General features: G+C 36.2%; 1 protein-coding gene across 1 annotated transcript in view; it reads right to left on the reverse strand.

The window, feature by feature from the left end:
- Positions 1 to 18,851, reverse strand: part of ZRANB3 (zinc finger RANBP2-type containing 3) — a 233,468-nt gene that overhangs the window by 94,183 nt on the left and 120,434 nt on the right. Inside the window, exon 5 of the mRNA XM_007464006.1 lies at positions 17,882 to 17,967. Within this exon, the coding sequence (XP_007464068.1) occupies positions 17,882 to 17,967 (86 nt within the window). The remainder of the gene's footprint in view (positions 1 to 17,881; positions 17,968 to 18,851) is intronic.

The raw sequence follows: 18,851 nt of genomic DNA on the forward strand, positions 1-18,851 counted from the left end.
CTATCTCTTTATTAATATTTCCATTTTGTTCATTCATCATTTTCTGGACTTTCTCCACATCTTCCTTTAGTTCCTTTGAGAATCTTTGAGACAGTTGTTTTAGTCTTTGTCTAGGAGATCTGCCATCAGGTCTTTTCCGGGGCAGTTTCTATTTTATTTTTTTCCTATGAATGGGCCATACTTTCCTCTTCCTTTGTATGCCTTGTGATATTTTTGTTGAAAACTGGACATTTGAATCTAATAATATAGTAACTCTATAAACCAGATTCTCCCTTCCCCATGTTCTACTGTTTTTTTTTTTTGTTATTGTTTTTGTTTATTGTGGTTTTGTTTTTCGTTTTTTTTTTTTTAATTTTTGTAGACTGTCTCTCTGCTAAGGATCTGCCTGAGGTATAAACTTAAGGTCTTTTCAGTTCTTTTCTGAGCCTGTGCCTTTTCCTGGGCATATGTGGTCCCTTTCAAATGTAAGTCATGTATACAATTATTTTTGAATGTCTGGCCCCCAAAAGGGGAAAAACAGAAAACTGAAGGGAGGAGGTAAATGGCACTAGCCTCTTAAATTACCTGGAAGTGACATAATCTGGAGGGGAAAGGGCTTGCAACAATAGGGAAAGGTGAAACAACAATGGATGCTCCCACTTCATCTGCACTTCCGTGATCAGAAGCAGCAATCAGTGATCAGAGTACAGATCTTTGATAATTTGGAGAACAGGGGCCTATTTGCCCAGCCTGGCTCCCACAGCTGTGTGCAAGTTGCTCCAGGAACACGTATATAGCTGTCTGCCATGAGGCTGCAGGTGAGTGATGGGTAGCTGTTACTGTGGCAAGAGTTGGAATTGACTGAAATTAACCACAGTTTATTATCTAAGTCTTCCCCTGGAAGTTGCAAGGCTTCAATATACTCCAGACTTTCAAAATACTGACATCAGGCAGACTCTGCCAGTGCAATTATTGTCTAGGTGGGGAGACAGATTCCTGATGTTTCCTACCACACCACTTTCCAGAATCCTCTAAAACCCATTTTTAGTTAAATTTTACATAAGGTGTGAGAAATGAACTGAGCTGCTGCTGCTGCTTTCCTTCTTTCTTTTTTTTTTTTTGCATTTGTATATCTAATTGTTCCAGAAACGTTTGTTGAAAGACAACTTTCTCCATAGGACTGCCTTGCATCTTTGCCAAAAATCAATCGACTACCAGGCTTCCAGGCTGGTGAACACATGGAGATTTTGGGGAGAGTGGAGCACCTAGAGAGGGCATGGTAGCTCCACACCCTTTCCCCATACCTTGTCCTGTGCATCTCTTCCATCTGGCTGTTCCTGAACACTTAGGACAAAACTGGAATTTCTGACAAGACTAAGGAGGACCTGGGAAGAAAATTAATGTCAAAGAGTCTAGAGGCCCAGAGCTTAGTTTGAGCCCTTGAGAATCCATGCTTCCCTACCTGACCCTGGAATCTGGCCCTGAAGGTGTTAAGCCAACCTCACATTATCAACCTTGACTTGGATGACTGATCCTAAAAAGAATTAACAAAGGCCTAGAAAAAAACAGCAGAAAGAAAGAAATTCAATTCAGCTATACCTCAGGACAAGCAGAAAGTAAGATTTAACATACAATCTTCAGTTCACCATATCTCTTTCCTTCCATATGATCCAAGAAGGTGCTGCACAAACAAAAGACTCTGTATCTCCCAAGAAATAACTCATGAGATGTTAATGAGAAAATCCCTTCTTCCCAGAGCTTACCCTCATGACACCTTAATTCTGAATGAACTGGACCATAAAAGCAAATCAAGACCTATGCCACCAGACTAAGGACATTCTGAGGCAAGCTGGATTCCGCTCAGTCAATTCCTCTCATTCAATATCTAGAAAACAATGCTCTATTCTTGTAAAATGGGCTCAGCAGACACAGTACAGGAGAATTCCAACTAGTAGTTAATTAAGGGAAGGACTAAGGTTGTAAAAGGGAGTGACAGAGGAACAAAGGGAGAAAACAAAATAAGAGAAACAAAAGGAGATGAAGTAGAGGCAGCTGGGCTGGCATCACAGTCCTGGAGGGAGGCAGAATGCGTGGTATAGTAAAAATTCTACTGGCAATTTGATTATTATTGCATTGAATCTATACAACAATTTGAGAAAAATGGTCATTTCAAAAACATTGAGTCTTCCAGTCCATGAACACTGTATTCCACTTCACTTATTTAAATCTTTCATTTTTTCCTTAATATTTTATAGTTTATACATATCTAACTTTATAAGAAACAGCCAAACTTTTTTTCCAAAGGTGGCTGTAGCATTTTGTTTTCCCATTACAATATTTGAGTGTTTAACAACTAAACAATTTGACAAATGATAGAAATTGGAGAAATTCAGAATATTCCATTCTCATATTAAATAATGATAAACCATATATGTAATCCAGTGTGTAGTTCTGGTTCTATCACCCAAGAAGAATACCACAGACTAGAAAATGTTTAGAAATGGGAATAATTTAATGTAAATATGCCAGAGGGTGGGCTTCCCTGGTGGCGCAGTGGTTGAGAGTCTGCCTGCCGATGCAGGGGACACGGGTTTGTGCCCCGGTCTGGGAAGATCCCACGTGCCGTGGAGCGGCTGGGCCCTTGAGCCATGGCCACTGAGCCTGTGCGTCCGGAGCCTGCGCTCTGCAATGGGAGAGGCCACAACAGTGAGAGGCCCGCGTACCACAAAAAAAAAAAAAAAAAAAATGCCAGAGGGAGAAAATGAAGTAGGGAAGTTCTATTATAGGAAGATAGAATGAAAATTGGAATTATTCAGAGTGAAAACACTAAGAGAACTTACAAATAGAACTGATAAAGAGCAACAGTCTAGATAAATAAAACATAAACTTGTTCCCCAAATCCTGAAATATTAGGATGCTCTGAAACTCAAGAAAGGTGTCACCATGAAAAGAGCAGACTGTACATTACAATGTAATCAAGCTGTGGAAAAGAGGAATCAACAAATTGTGATTTTTTTCACCCTAACCATAGTCAGTTGATGGAATGAAAGATACGGAAAATGCTGGAAGAAACATGAAGAATTTATTTCTTCAATGCAGTCAGACAGTTGGTTTTGGAAATGTTTAACATTTAGGGAACTAACTGTAGAGATCAAGAATTTTAGAAAGTCCAGTGTTCTGAGATAAAATATGCTGCCCAGAGACCTTACATGTTTACCAGTATAACTGGACAATCGAGTGCTCTAAACTTGAAACTGCAGGAAAAAAAAAGAGGCTGCTGTATTGGTTTAAGAGAGTATAGGAATTCAGATGCAGCTGAGCCATGTGCATGGGACAGATGGCTTCTCAAGAGTGTGTTCATCTCCTGTTAGTAAAGCTCTTTGAGCTCTGTAAAATAGCAGATTCTGAAGCACTAGGAATCAATTCAGTGAAAAGGAGTTCAAATGTGTAGAAGAAATTCACATAGATGGAAGTAATGTTTTGTGTTTCTTAAGCAAACCAAATCTTAAGATGTATTTGAGGGACTTCCCCGGTGGTCCAGTGGGTAAGACTCCGTACTGCCAATGCAGGGGGCCCGGGTTTGATCCCTGGTCGGGGAACTAGATTACGCATGCATGCCGCAACTAACAGCTTGCATGCCACAACTAAGAAGCCCACATGCTGCAACTATGAAGCCTGCGTGCCGCAACTAAGAAGCTTACATGCCTCAACTAAAAAAGATCCCACGTGCCGCAACTAAGACCTGGCGCAGCCAAAATACATAAATAAATTTTTTAAATTAATTAATTAATTTTATTTTTGGCTGCGTTGGGTCCTTGTTGCTGTGCTCAGGCTTTCTTTTACTTGTGGTGAGCAGGGGCTACTCTTCGTTGTGGTGTGTGGGCTTCTCATTGTGGTGGCTTCTCTTGTTGTGGAGCACAGCCTCTAGGTGTGCAGGCTTAAGTAGCTGTGGCATGTGGGCTCAGTAGTTGTGGCATGCAGGCTCTAGAGCACAGGCTTAGTAGTGGCGCATGGGCTTAGTTGCTCCGCGGCACATGGGATCTTCCCAGACCGGGGCTCGAACCTGTATCCTTTGCATTGGCAGGCGGATTCTTAACCACTGCACCACCAGGGAAGCCCCAATAAATAAATATTTTTAAAAAATCACAATGAGATACTACTTTGGACCCATTAAAAAATATATATATATATTTGAATCATCAAAGTAATTGTGGTCAGGACCAAAAACAGGTGAATAAACTGAGGCAAGCTACTCACCTAAATAAAGTACTTCTGGAATTACAGAGATAAACAAACATATGAATCCAAGAACTGTTTTTCTGGCTATTTAGATAAATTTGGGAGCAAGTTAAAAATCTCCCTGGATCTATGAAAATATATTATGTCACAAAATAACTCAAAATTTGAATGTAACTTAGAAACACCATGAAAATCTGAGATGAGAATCATGAATGCCCAGAGTGTAAGCTCCTTAATGGCAAGGACCATACCTTATTCATCTTTGCATTCCTAGCACCTAGCATTGTGCCTAACATATAATAAGTAGCTTATGAATTAATGAATAAATGGATGAACTGACTAATGAATACACCCCACAGTTCTTGAGAAGAGCAATTCTTTAGCAAGCAAAAACCGAAGCAACAACCAGAGTTTGGAAAGGTACATGTGGTTAAATGTGGCAAATTAATCATATTTATTACTTGTTTCTATGAAAACCCTTCTAACATGAAAGGAAAGGAATTTAAAAGATATTACAGGGGCCTTCTTGGTGGCGCAGTGGTTAAGAATCCGCCTGGCAATGCAGGAGACACAGGTTTGAGCCCTGGTCTGGGAAGATCCCACATGCCGCGGAGCAACTAAGCCCGTGTGCCACAACTACAGAGCCTGCGCTCTAAGGCCCAAAAGTCACAACTACTGAGCCTGCGTGCCACAATTACTGAAGCCCGTGTGCCTAGAGCCCGTGCTCCACAACAAGAGAAGCCACTGCAATGAGAAGCCCATTCACCGCAACGAAGAGCAGCCCCCGCCCACCGCAACTAGAGAAGGCCCATGAACAGCAACGAAGACCCAATGCAGCCAAAAATAAATAAATAAATTAATTAATTAACTAATTAATTTTTAAAAAAAGGTATTACATAATAAGAACAAAGAGAATAAGAGAGAGAAAAACAGAAGACGAGGATTTCAAGCAATTTTTGGAAAAGGGAAAGTAAGTAGAGGAGATGTCCTGGTTAAAACATGGTGAACTGAACACAAATAGTATCCTCAATCAAAATGAGTACAAAGACATAAAGATATATTAACCCACCAGGACAAATAGAATGAAACGGAAACAACAGCAAACAATGTGAACATACTTCTAGAAGCAGAAAATAAAGTGAAGAAGCTAATGAAACAGAGAAAGCTGAATACAAAGGACCTAAAGAGGGGTGTCCACAAAATCCCAGAATGTCTCAGGAATTAAAAAGATCAGGTACCTTAGAAGGTGGGGATAAGTGTGACATGATAGCTAAAAATGGGGACATTGGTTGAAAGACTGTATAAGGCATGGTGACATGCCCTGATTCTCTCTCCGTCCCATGCCACCCTGTTACTATCCCCCACCATGAGATTATAGTTTTATTCTACAAGAGAAATTCAACCAAAGTTTAACCCAGGGAAACCAAGAACAGTAGAAGGTGGGGAAAAGGTGCCAAATGGAAACCAGAGAGACTGAGATAAAGTCTACATACTAAGCATTGAGTACATTATTCTCCTTCCCTTGTTCATGCCAAAAACATGGTAGCCACGTTTAAACCTCCGTAACACTCACAGCAGAAGAATGGACAGTTCTTTTTTTCTTTAAAAAATTTAAAAGGTCAGAAAGATGTCCTCCACATAATGACATTTGGGGATTCCCCAATGAAAAGCTCATCCTTTTCTAGTCAAAAAGCTCTTCTGATGAGCTTTTTAACATTTTCAGTTTTTAATATGAATGGCCATTAAGATATTGAGGAAAGCCTCCAATATGAACAATGAAGACCAAAACAATACCCCCCCCCAAAAAAAATTCAGAGTAAACATAAAATGCAGCAAACAGAAGAAAACTTTAAAATAAAAAATAAAACAAAATAATACCGAAAACCCATCCAGCAACAACAAGCATCCAAAAAGAGGAGGTTACGGGACTACAGGGAATAAGGGGAGAAAGAGTAAGAAAGGATGGCTAACAATTCATAATAGTTTAGCTATTTTCTTTAGCTAAAACAAAAATTCAACAGGAGAACCATATGATAAAGGAGGAAATCTCTCAAAAAGCAAAACAAAAAATAAAAAAGTTAAAGGACAAATATTACATAAATAATAGGAGTTCCAGAAAGAAACATTGAAGGAAAGGGAAAGAAAAAGTTAAAATGAATAATTCCCAGACATAAGCACTCAAGTTTTGAGATTAAAGGAACCAATTAGTGTCCATCATTTGAAAAAAAGAACACAAACCTAGGCACATATTTATGAAATTAAACAGTAACAGGGTAAAGGATAATCTTACAAGCTTCCAGAATAGGGGGGAAGACAAATATATGAAACATGGAAAGGATCAAAAGTCAGAATGGCACTATGATTCTTAATGGCAACCATGGTTATTAGACACAATGGAGAAATGCTTCAAATTCCTGAGGAAAAATGATTTCCAAAACAAAAATCTATACCCAACCAACGTAAAAATCAAGAGATTATCTATAAGCAAACATATAAAGATTCAAAAAATGTACTTTCTATGCACGTTTCTTAGGAAACCATTCGGGGTTATGTGTTCAGAAAAATCCAGGAAATATGCTAAGAGGAACAAAGGAAAAAAAATGTACAAATGACCCTGTAACATCTGGTCATATCAGATGGCAAGGAAGCAATTAAAGACTAGTAGGGTTCTGTCAAAAGTACCATATTGAAGACAGTCCCTTTTGTCAAATGTGGGACAATCTGACCATCAATAAATAAAATGGATTGAAAAAATATGAGTTAAAAATAAAACCTCTCAAGCACTCAAGAGACTAGGATTAGAAGGTAATTTCTTCAACCTGCTAGTGTATAAAAAGAACAAAATAAAATAAATGTTAAGAATCATACATTGAAAAGTACATAACACCATAGAAATCAATTTAAAAATTAAATAAATGGAAACAAATCTCTGTTCATTGGTTGGAAGGATTTAATATTATTAAAGTGGCAAAACTCCCCAAAATGATCTATAGATGCTATGCAATCGCTATCAAAATTCCAGACGACGTCTTTGCAGAAATCAACACATTGATCCTAAAATTTCGATGAAAGTGCAAGGGACACAGAACAGCCAAAACAAACTTGAAAAAGAACAAAGTTAAAGGACTTAAATTCACTAATTTCAAAAATAAAAGCCCTCACTGGACACTATTAGAGAATGCTAGCAAAACAACTTATTATTTTGAAAACTCATAAATAAAACAGAAAAACTAAGCATTTATCCTGCCTTTTGTAAACAAGGAGAATCACTGAGTGTCCAAATAGTGGATGAGGCATGGTTGGTTCCTTTATAGAGGCATGTCAGGTAATAAATGAAGAAAGAGTTATTAGAATATCACCATTTTGCAATGTCTAATGATTTAATAAATCATGTACTGAATGTTGACAGCTACTAACATGACAAAAAGAGAGTCCTTAGATATCACAGGCCTTCTAATGGAAGAACACAACATCCCTAGAAAAGTAGAATTGCTAAAAAAATTGAAATCTCTATATCAAATACAGAGGACAGAGGAACATGTTAAATAACACCACGGAGATGCAAGCAGCAAAATCCAGATTGCAGAAACAATTTAGTTTCTTCAACAAATTAAAATTAACCAAATAAACAAGGAAATAGAGGAGAAACTTGGAGACTAAGAGAGACTTAGATTAAGTGACATCTATCATTTGTAATGTGTGAGCCTTATTTGAGTACTGACTCAAACAATGGGGAAAAAACTAAAAAAACTGTACAATTATGATATTCACAAGATAACTGGGAATTGAAACACTGAGTTTTTAATGTTATTAAGGGATCATTATTAATTTTAATCTTTTTATGCATGATAATGGTATAATAATTAATTTTTTTTAAAAAAAGAGTTCTTACTCTCTAGGTATATTTACTGAAACATTTTATGGATAAAATGTGATGTCTAGGCTTTGCTTCAAAATAATACAGGGTAGTGGAGGTAAATGAGATTATAACTAAAACAAGATTGGCCATAAGCTGACAAATGTTGATGCTCATGAAGAGTATATGGGGGGCTCATTATTTCGATCTGTCTACTTTTACATATATTGAATTTTTCCATGATAAAACATTAAAAAGAAGACCAGAAAATAAACTAAGAAACAAGTCATCGAATCCAGGAATGGAACGGCAAAAGAAAATTCAGGAAGACAGCTTTGCACCATGCCTAAAGAAAAACCAGTCCAGAGTGGAGCAGAACAGGAGGCTGTGGGAGGGAGGCCTCCAGGAAATAAGGGAAAAAAAAAAAAGAAGAAGATAATTCTATGAGCTTGTATGGCCTTTTGGAAGTTGACAGATCAGTTGAAGTCTTTGAGTAAAAAAAGAAAAAAAATAGTGATAGCTATATAGAAAACCAAAAGATGGAATAAAAGGGAATAATTAAAGATAAAAAGTTGACCAAGAAAGGAAGAGTCAGCTATTTGATTTATTAGAGAACAATATTATTTAGTCTATTTAGTCTATTTATTTAGCCAATCATATAAACACGGATACTGAATTACCAAATAATTCAAATAGTGAAAAAGGAATAACAGAAAAGTGATGACATGAGGTGTTTAAATTACTACTCTTTCACTTTTTAGTTTTGTGATTTGGACAAGTTACTTAATCTTTTCAAGTCTCAGTTTACTCATCTATAAAACAGACATATCAATCATGTAGGATTGTTTAAAGAATTAAAGATAATACATCTAAAATACATAGCATAGTATCTTATACATAAAATGACATACCATATAGCCAATAAAAAAGATGTATTTTAGTTATTGATATAGAAAGGCATCTTAAAAATTGTGTTCAATGAAAAAGCATATTACAGAAGAGTATGCATACTATGGCCCAATTTATATAAAACTGCTCTCTATCTCTCTACCAATCTACCTATCCTTACGTATCTAAGCAGAGAAGCTACCTAGAGGGAAAGTTACTATAATAAATTAGTCCTGGTTACCTCTGGACAGTGAGAGTTCAGTTAATTTGTACTTATTTTAAAATTCTTTTCTCTTTGTTTGATTTGATAAAATAAGTATGAATCCTTTTCACAAAAGCAATAAACTATCTTTACATTAGTAATATTTAAAAAATAAAACAGAGATTTAAAAAAATAAAATAGGGAGATTGGGATTGACATGTATACACTGATGTGTATAAAATGGATGACTAATAAGAACCTGCTGTATAAAAAAAATAAATAAAATAAAATTCAAAAATTCAAAAAAATAAAAAAATATTTAAAAAAAGAAACAAACCAACAAAAACCTAACTTGAGGGTTTCAAATTTTGTACTTTGCACTAAAAAGTTCTCATCTTTCACTTTGTTACCTAAAAAAACTAATATAGCTCCATGAAACAACCCTTCATGAATTATTTACTCTCTGAGGAAAGAGAATATTCCTAGTCCATCAAAAAGTCTACAAATAATAAATGCTGGAGGGTAAAGGGTGGGGATAAAAGGAAACCCTCCTAAAGTGTTGGTGGGAATGTAAATTGGTGCTGCCACTATGTAAAACAGTATTGAGATTGCTTAAAAAACTAAAAATAGAGTTACCATATGATCCAGCAATCCCACTCCTGGGCATTTATCGGGAAAAGACAAAAACTCTAATTTTAAAAGATAAATGCACCCAGTGTTCATAGCTGAATCACATAAGTTTTGATATGTTATCTTTTCATTTTCATTTATGTCAAAGTATTTTCTTTTTTTAAAAAAAATTAAGTAATTTATTTATTTATTTTGGGCTGTGTTGGGTCTTCGTTTCTGTGTGAGGGCTTTCTCTAGTTGTGGCAAGCGGGGGCCACTCTTCATCGCGGTGCGTGGGCCTCTCACTGTCACGGCCTCTCTTGTTGCAGAGCACAGGCTCCAGACGTGCAGGCTCAGTAGTTGTGGCTCACGGGCCCAGCTGCTCCGCGGCATGTGGGATCCTCCCAGACCAGGGCCCGAACCCATGTCCCCTGCATTAGCAGGCAGACTCTCAACCACTGCGCCACCAGGGAAGCCCCCATATCAAAGTATTTTCTAATTTCCCCAGTGATTTCTGCTTTGACTCATTTATTACTTAAGAACATGCTGAATTTCTATATATTTGTGAATTCCTCTAATTTCTTTCTGTAGTTGGTTTCTGATTTTATTCCACTGTGGTTGGAGAACACACTTGTGATTTTAATCCTTGTAAATTTATTGAGATTTGTTTTATGGCCTAACATATGGCATATCCTGGAAAACCTTACGTGTGCACTTGAGAAGAATGTGTATTCTACTGCTGTTGTGTGGAGCGTTCAATAGATGTCTGCCAGGTTTATTTGTCTGCTAGGTTTATAGTGTTTTTCAAGTTTTCAAAAAAAAATTTTTATTGAGTTACAGTTGATGTAAAGATTAATACAAATTTCATTTTAACAGTATATAAAAACTTTGTCCCTGTATAGCTCCAAAAATAAATAAAAAAATAACTTATAAAGACAATGCTAAAGCATGAGACAAGATGATACTAAGTGAAAACAGTAGATGACAGCATCACATGTAGGCTATGTTAAACTTTAAAACTATGTAAAAATTATTAGATATATGGACAAGCATAGAAATAAAGAAAAAAATGAAAACAATTTACTTGTTAGTAGTGTTGGATTATGGTATTTTTCCATTCCATTTTTATTGTATGGTGTTATATATTTTATTGTCTTCTTGTCATATATACATATGAATATTTTACTGTTTCTTATATTAAGCCCAAATCTACCTCTCCATTAAGTTTCATTCCTTGATAATAATGTTACTCTCTGAGACCACAAAGATAAAAGTCTAATTCCTTTAAAACATGACAGATCTTTAAGTATTTAAAGACTTGTTCCCTCTAGGTCTTCTCTTTCTCAAATTCCTATAGGCTTCCTAAGATCAAGCACTACATCTTACTCATCTTTGTATTGCCGGCAGCTCTGAAATAATGTCTTAAATATAGCAGGCAATCAATAATATTAGGCATTTGTAGAGCTGAATATGAAATCCCCTCATTATTCCGGTAATCCTTTCCCAGATATGTTTTCATTTGTTAACATGCTTCTTAAAATGTGACTTTTAGTTCCCTTTCAGTTCCTTGTATTCTTTGTCTCCAGTGACCTTCTAAAATCCACTCCAATCATTCTACTCCCACAGCAATAATCGATCCTGAAAAAGAGCTCTACCTGGTAAATTCAGACCTTCCACTCTTTAGTACCTCCGTCCTCCTAGCCCTCTTGTTCACTCACACCCACTGTAGCTTTACTATCTCATCAGGACCTTTCAGTCAACTTTTACCATATCCACAATATCCTTCCTGTCTTCACATCCTTCCTCACCTTACTTTGATTTCCGAGTCCATACATTACCTTTGTTTTTATCAGTATAGTATAATTTCCCTTGTCCCACAGTCCATGTATTGCAAGCTAGTGAAAAAAAAAAAAAAAAAAAATTTTGGATCGACCCAACTATAAGCCTTTTCCAAGCCTCTACCCACGCTGCTGGGAAATATACCTTAGAGAAGACTGGTTCCAGTACAAATCTAGAATTGCTGATCTCAATTGGTTATTCAGTGCTGCACCAATTCTACCACACTAATCTCATTATCTCATTCCCCCATTCAGCAAAATCTCACACCATGTCAATATTCAGCAAAATCTCACACCATGTCAACGTTCAACAAACTTTTAACCCTCAACTTTTCCATTTCTCTGAAACTTTTCTCTGAAACTTTTCCAGTTTCCTAGAGAAAATAAAAGTATGCAAACTCCCTCAACTTCTAGCCAGCCCAGAAACTATGGATATTGTAAATAATATCATAAAGCCATAAAAAGGCTGAAGGTATTAGGTATACAAAGAAAGGACAAATAAGTAAAGTACAAAACAACGTGTATGTTTATAACAACTAGTAAAAAAATAGGAATTTGCTTGAAAAGGCACACAATTTATGCAGAAAGATTAAAAACTACACACAGTTGCCTAAAGGGAGGGAAACTGGGGTGAAAGGAAGATTTTTCAAAGTATATACGTTTCTATCGCTTTAGAATTTTGAACCATGTGAAAATGTTGTCTTAAAAAATAACAAATAAAACTTGTGAATATAATCATGCATGTCCTTTCATGCATGCAGTGGGGGGATGGGAAATTATTATTTAATGGGTACATTTTCAGTGCCCATTAGAGTTCTAGAGATGGATGGTGGTGATGGCTGCACAACAATGTGAATGTACTTAATATCACTGAACTATAAACTTAAAAATGGTTAAAATGATAAACTTCCTCAAGTATATTTTAGTGTAATAAAAAAAACCCCACAATAGTGATAACTAAAATAACAACACAAAACACCCTCCAGTGCCTTCCTACTGCTATTATGATGAAGAACAAGACCCTGTATAATATGACCCCTGCCTAACTCCATCTTGCCTTGAGACCCTCCAATTCACTCGAGAATATTCAAGCTGAACTGAACTTCTTCTAGTTCCTCAAAGGCATAGCAGTCTCTCTTACTGTGAGCCTTACCACAGAAAATTCTTCTTCCCGGAATGCAAATAAATATCACTTACTCACAGGATGCCTCTTCTGTCCTCTCTGATTTACTTTTAGTTCACTCTATTAAACTCTGCCATAACATCCTTTGCTTCCCTTTTATGACACTCATCACAACTATAATTATCTGGTTAGCGTGACTAGAAAATTCAATGAAGGCTAGGACCACTTGAGTCTTGTTCTCTAATGCATACCTGTTGCCTAGCACATGGCATGGCATGTAACAAGTACCCTATACATATTTTTTGAATGAATGGATTAATTCAAAATTAAACCATACTCCTGATAGTCTAATCAATGAGCAGAGTAGAACCATCCCTTACTCTAGATGCTACTTTGATTAGTGTGCCCTAATATTACTTTATTTTTATCAGTAATGACAGACACTTGACTTTAATTTAGCCTAGCAGTATTTAAAACCAGAAGTCTTTTTGAACTGAACTACTGATAAAAGGTGAGGATTTCTCAAATCCCTTCCACACAAAGCAGACTTTCTAAGCATATGTGCAGAATTTATCCTATTAATTTTTATCTAGTTAGTTTTCAAACTCATCTCTGCCATCCAGTATATTAACTGTTTCTCTCAGATTCGAGCCATTTGCAAATGGAGTAGACCTGACCTCTATTTAGCCATGGATTAGAACATTAAACGCAACAGTGCTAACGACAAGGTACAGTGCACTTCCATAAAAGACATTTCTTGAAGCTGACATGACCTATTAATTAACACTTTTGGAGAATGACTATAAATACCTTTATATGTACTACCACCCAGGATTTTCCCTCTCATAAAAATTTAGACAACTGTTTCTCCTAAGAGGTAGAATGGGCACAAAATATCAGCTGTAAAGAAAGTTCAGAAATTTTGATAAATTACTATAAAGATATTCTTAACCTTTAAGCATGACATCAGGGAGGTGGCTGCTAATAACAGGATGCATGGTTGCACTATCTATGTGTCCTTTTTTTCTACGTAAAAGAACATTTTTTAAAGCTGCCATTGCCTAAGTCTTTCTTACTGCCAGGAAAAGTGAAAAAAATGTAACAGGAAGTCACATACAGGACAAGCCATTTAACCTTGCCAGGTTCCTATAAAATGACAGAGGGGGACTGGTGATTGTAAAGTCTTTCTAGCTCTAACGTGCTAATGGTTGAAACTGAATGTGCTGTCTTCTCCAAGTCATATTTGTATTTATAGCTTCTTCTAAATATAACCTAGTAGAGTGAATGATGTAAGGAATCTTGGATATGAGATGCTCTGATTGAGTAATACTTTCTCTTGTTCCTCTCAAAGCAAACCAGGTAGGTGGTTACCTACACCTAGACTTCTCATCTCAAAATCACATTCATGTAAGTATACTTCTGTTTACCATCACTTATGTATTTAATAAACTTTACAAAGGTAAAGTTACATTTTTACTCAAACTTCATTTAATTTTATTTTTAATATAGTCATGACATTTCAAGTATAAAATAAGGGTCTAGAACTGAATAACTAACCATAATTTGGCTTCTGCAAAATTATAGTGTGAAAATGACAACTTCATAGAATCCAAACATTATGGAAAAAAATTTAACATTCCATAGACTAACTTAAAATGCCAAGAAGTGCCTTGATCTGAATCAGAGTCTATGAAACCATAGGGCTTTCGAGGTAAAGAAGTAAAGGAATAACATAAAACTTTTGAAATGGAATCTTGAAAGAAAATGCCTTGAGAAGCATGATAATAATCTTGAAATGGCTGTCTCTCGTAAACAGGAAATAGAACACAATCTTTCTAATCATAAAGTATTTCATAAAGGTAAACTTTTCTTTGAAACAGTGTCTACATTAATAAGCAAGAAAAGGACAGGTATACACTTCTAACACTTCTAATGTCATGTGACAGGTCCTAATCAGAAAACAAACAAAAAAAAGAAATGTGTTCTGACCAGTTAGGTTTTGCTAGTCCCCAAAATGTAATTAATATATCTGTTTCATGTAGGCAAACGTTTGACATTTATAATCTACAAGAATTATAACTAAGGGCTCCCCAACAATATCTACCATTGTACCTATTTGGTATTATATCCTAAAACTATTTATTATTATTTGTGTAGAGGAAGACAACTGACTTTTTAATGATAACTTTGTGCTAGGACACCTTAATGAAATCTCTTTGGTTTTGAACATTTTTGAGCTCATTGTCTTGGGTCTTCTAAATAAATAATATCGGCTGCACATAATAATAATTGTGCCTTTTTCTTTCCTTTTTTTTTTTTTTTGCTGTATTGCGGGTCTCTCACCGTTGTGGCCTCTCCCGTTGCGGATTGCAGGCTCCGGACGCGCAGACCTAGCAGCCACGGGCCTCGGGCCCAGGCGCTCCCCAGCACGCGGGATCCTCCTGGACTGGGGCACAAACTCGCGTCCCCTGCATCGGCAGGCGGACTCCCAACCACTGCGCCACCAGGGAAGCCCTTCTTTCCAATTTTTACCTCTTATTTTTCTTTTGAGTAGTTGAACTAGTTGAACTAATGCCCGCAGAATAAAGGTAAAGTGCGTGACAATTAACACCCTTGCCTTGGTTTTAGTGTTTCATGTGATGGTGACTTTGGGATTAAAACACATACAGATACGTAAAGGTATATATTATATGTGTTGATATGTATATAAATATCACACATGAATAACTTAAAATTATTAAAAACTGTAATCAAAGGTGAATGCTGGGGACTTCCCTGGTGGGGCAGTGGTTAAGAATCCACCTGCCAGTGCAGGGGACACGGGTTCTGAGCCCCGGTCCAGGAAGATCCCACATGCCGCGGAGCAATTAAACCCGTGCGCCACAACTACTGAGCCTGCACTCAAGAGCCTGCGAGCCATAGCTACTGAGCCCACCCACTGCAACTACTGAAGCCCGCGTACCTAGAGCCTGTGCTCTGCAACAAGAGGAGCCACCACAATGAAAAGCCCACGCACCGCAACAAAGCGTAGCCCGATTGCTGCAACTAGAGAAAGCCCACATGCAGCAATGAAGACCCAACACAGCCAAAAATAAACAAATAAATAAATTTATTTTTTTAAAAAAAGATGTATGCTGAACTTTATTAAATTCTATCTCAGCATAAATGGGGAAAATGAAATGAAGCTTTTCCTTTTCATTATTAACATGGCTAAATATATTAATAGATTTCCTAATATTAAACTATGGCTGCATTCCTGATATAGATTCCATTTGCATATGGTTAATATATTAGGTCCTTTAATGAGTATCTGGTTTATACTAATATTGACTATTTCTGCATTTATAGTCTTAAGTAGAAAAAGAGCCTTGGTTCTTTTTGTGTGTGTGCTATCTTGTCTGATTTTGGGTATCAGTGTTAAACTGCCTTCACATAAACAATTTGGAAGGATTCTTTGTATCTCTGTGCTTTAGAGCCCTTTAAAAGGCATCAGAACACCACAACCACATAGGGATATTTGAGGGAATTGTAAAAAGAAAAAAATCAAATACACACACACATACTGAGAAAAAAGATGAGGGACTCATATCACAGATAAAGACCTGATGCTCACAATATATAAAGATTTCCAGTACATCAATAAGAAAAAAACCTAATAAGCTTAGTAGAATGAAGGGCAAAGAGCACAGATAACTGACAGATAAAAGTACAAATGACTCTTACATATATGAAAAAAATGTTCAGCTTCACTTAGTAATGTGCAAGAAGACTAATGTGCATTAAAACTACTATCAAGGGCTTCCCTGGTGGCGCAGTGGTTGAGAGTCCGCCTGCCGATGCAGGGGAGGCGGGTTCGTGCCCTGGTCTGGGAGGATCCCGCGTGCCGCGGGGCGGCTGGGCCCGTGGGCCATGGCCGCTGGGCCTGCGCGTCCGGAGCCTGTGCTTCGCAGCGGGAGAGGCCACAGCAGTGAGAGGCCCGCATACCGCAAAAAAAAAAAAAAAACTACTATCAAATCACACTGGCAATACAAAATAATTTCTATTTGAATATGTTGGCAAGGTGTGGGGAAAGAGACAATCTTACTGCTGATAGGAATATAATCGGTATAAGTTTTGTGGAGCATAATTTACAAACGTCTAAAAAATATAAAAATGCAAATGCCCTTTCTACCAGCAATTCCACTTCTAATAAATTTATCTTACAGATTTATTCCCATGTATATTACATGAAATATTAAAATACCTAAAAATTATTGAGAGCTCACTATGTGCCAGTCACTGTTCAAGCCTTTATAAACATAAGCTAATTTAAGTCTCATAATAACTCTGAGGAAGGAATAATTATTCTGTTTTTAGACCTGAAGAAATTAAGGGATAGGGAGGTAAACTTATTTTCCTAAAATGAAACATCTGGTAGGCACTGAATATGAAAATAAAACACAGGTGGTCTAGCTCTAGTTTTACATGCTCTTTGACACTATAATATACTACCTCTCAACACGTGCAAAGATATTCATTGCTGCACTGTATGCAACAGCTATATACCACAAAGAAATGTCTATTAATAGTACACTGCCTAAATCAATTACAGGGCATCCAAACAGTAGAATACATGCAGCATTTAAGAAGAAAGGGCAAAGCTCTTCTAGTAACTGATATGCATGGATCTCCAATACATAGTAGGTGAAGACAGCAAACTGCAGAACAGTGTGTATGTACATTACAATACTATATATGTAGAAATAAAATAAAATAACATTATACACACATAACCACATGTGCTTTTTCACACATAAAGTATCTCCAGAAGGATACTCCTTCTCCAGAAGAGAATGTTTAACTGAGAAACACAGGTGGAATGGGCACTTACTTTTCATTTTTGTGCAATGTGCACATCCAACTAATCAATAAAAATAAATCATTTTAAAAATGAAATACTTGAAAGGTAAAAAATAAAGAAAGACAAACTGCCATTATCTACTCCTTTTACTTATTTTATATATGGGTCATCCACCCAAGATTTTACTTCAAATTATTCCATAACTACCACAAGCTTGAAAAACACTGGAACAAAGAATAACTAACAGAGCTTAATGTTCATGGTAAATATGTGAGGATTAAAACTTACAGAAAATAGTTTGTCTTACCTGACATGTGCATTACAGTATCTTTTGGCATACTCGGTCCATGTTCCAAATTTTTGTGGAAAGAGAGCTTCAATCTGCATGAAAAGCTGTAACAATACAAGAGTTCTCAATATGTTGTAATATTTTCAAGTAAATTAGTTAATACGATAAATCCAGTTAATGAAATAGTAAAAAGTAGAAAAGAAAATCTATCTCTTTTTCATCAAGGCTCCTCCTTCCCCTCCATCCACCCAACCATGCCATCCTATTCTTCAGGAATAACTCCTATCCTTTTCTTCAATATACATTTCTATATTTTGTATGCCTATATACGCATATTTGTATATTCTCTTCTATTCACACGAAGAGGATCATATAACATACACAACTCGAATTTTGTCCCTCAAAACATGTCTTAGACATCATTAAAGTACATATATACCTAATTTTACTTAGTTTTAAAAATTATATAAGCAATGTATAATAATAATAATAATAAATACTGCTTAAAGGCTGCATAGCAACTCTTTATTATGTAGACGTACTGGAAAATATTTTAAAGGTCTCCTGATAATGGACATATAGACTGTTTCTAGCTTTTATGCAGTTATAAAAATTAATAACTTGGTGTAAGTCTGTGTGTATGAGTGCAAATACGTAAATATATGTAGGTGTAGGTATATGTATCTACATCTACATCTATCAATCATCTCTCTATCTATCTATCCATCCATCCATCCATCCCCCATCTGCATTTATATTAGATGGGTTTATAGGGTACATTTTTAGAAATGAAACAGGTGGGTTTAAGGTATATGTTTTTAAAAATTTGATAGATGTTACTATGCTGCACTGTAAAAAGATGGTCCCAATTTATACTCCCATCAATAGTATCATAAAATCTTTTCATTTTTATAACTTTAATAGAATGCACATAGTATGTCTCACTGTTAATATATTTTTTAAAAACAACAGCTTTATTGAAATATAA

The sequence above is a fragment of the Lipotes vexillifer genome, unplaced genomic scaffold, assembly GCF_000442215.2.
Source record: "Lipotes vexillifer unplaced genomic scaffold, Lipotes_vexillifer_v1.1 scaffold233, whole genome shotgun sequence".
Lineage (NCBI taxonomy): Eukaryota > Metazoa > Chordata > Mammalia > Artiodactyla > Lipotidae > Lipotes > Lipotes vexillifer.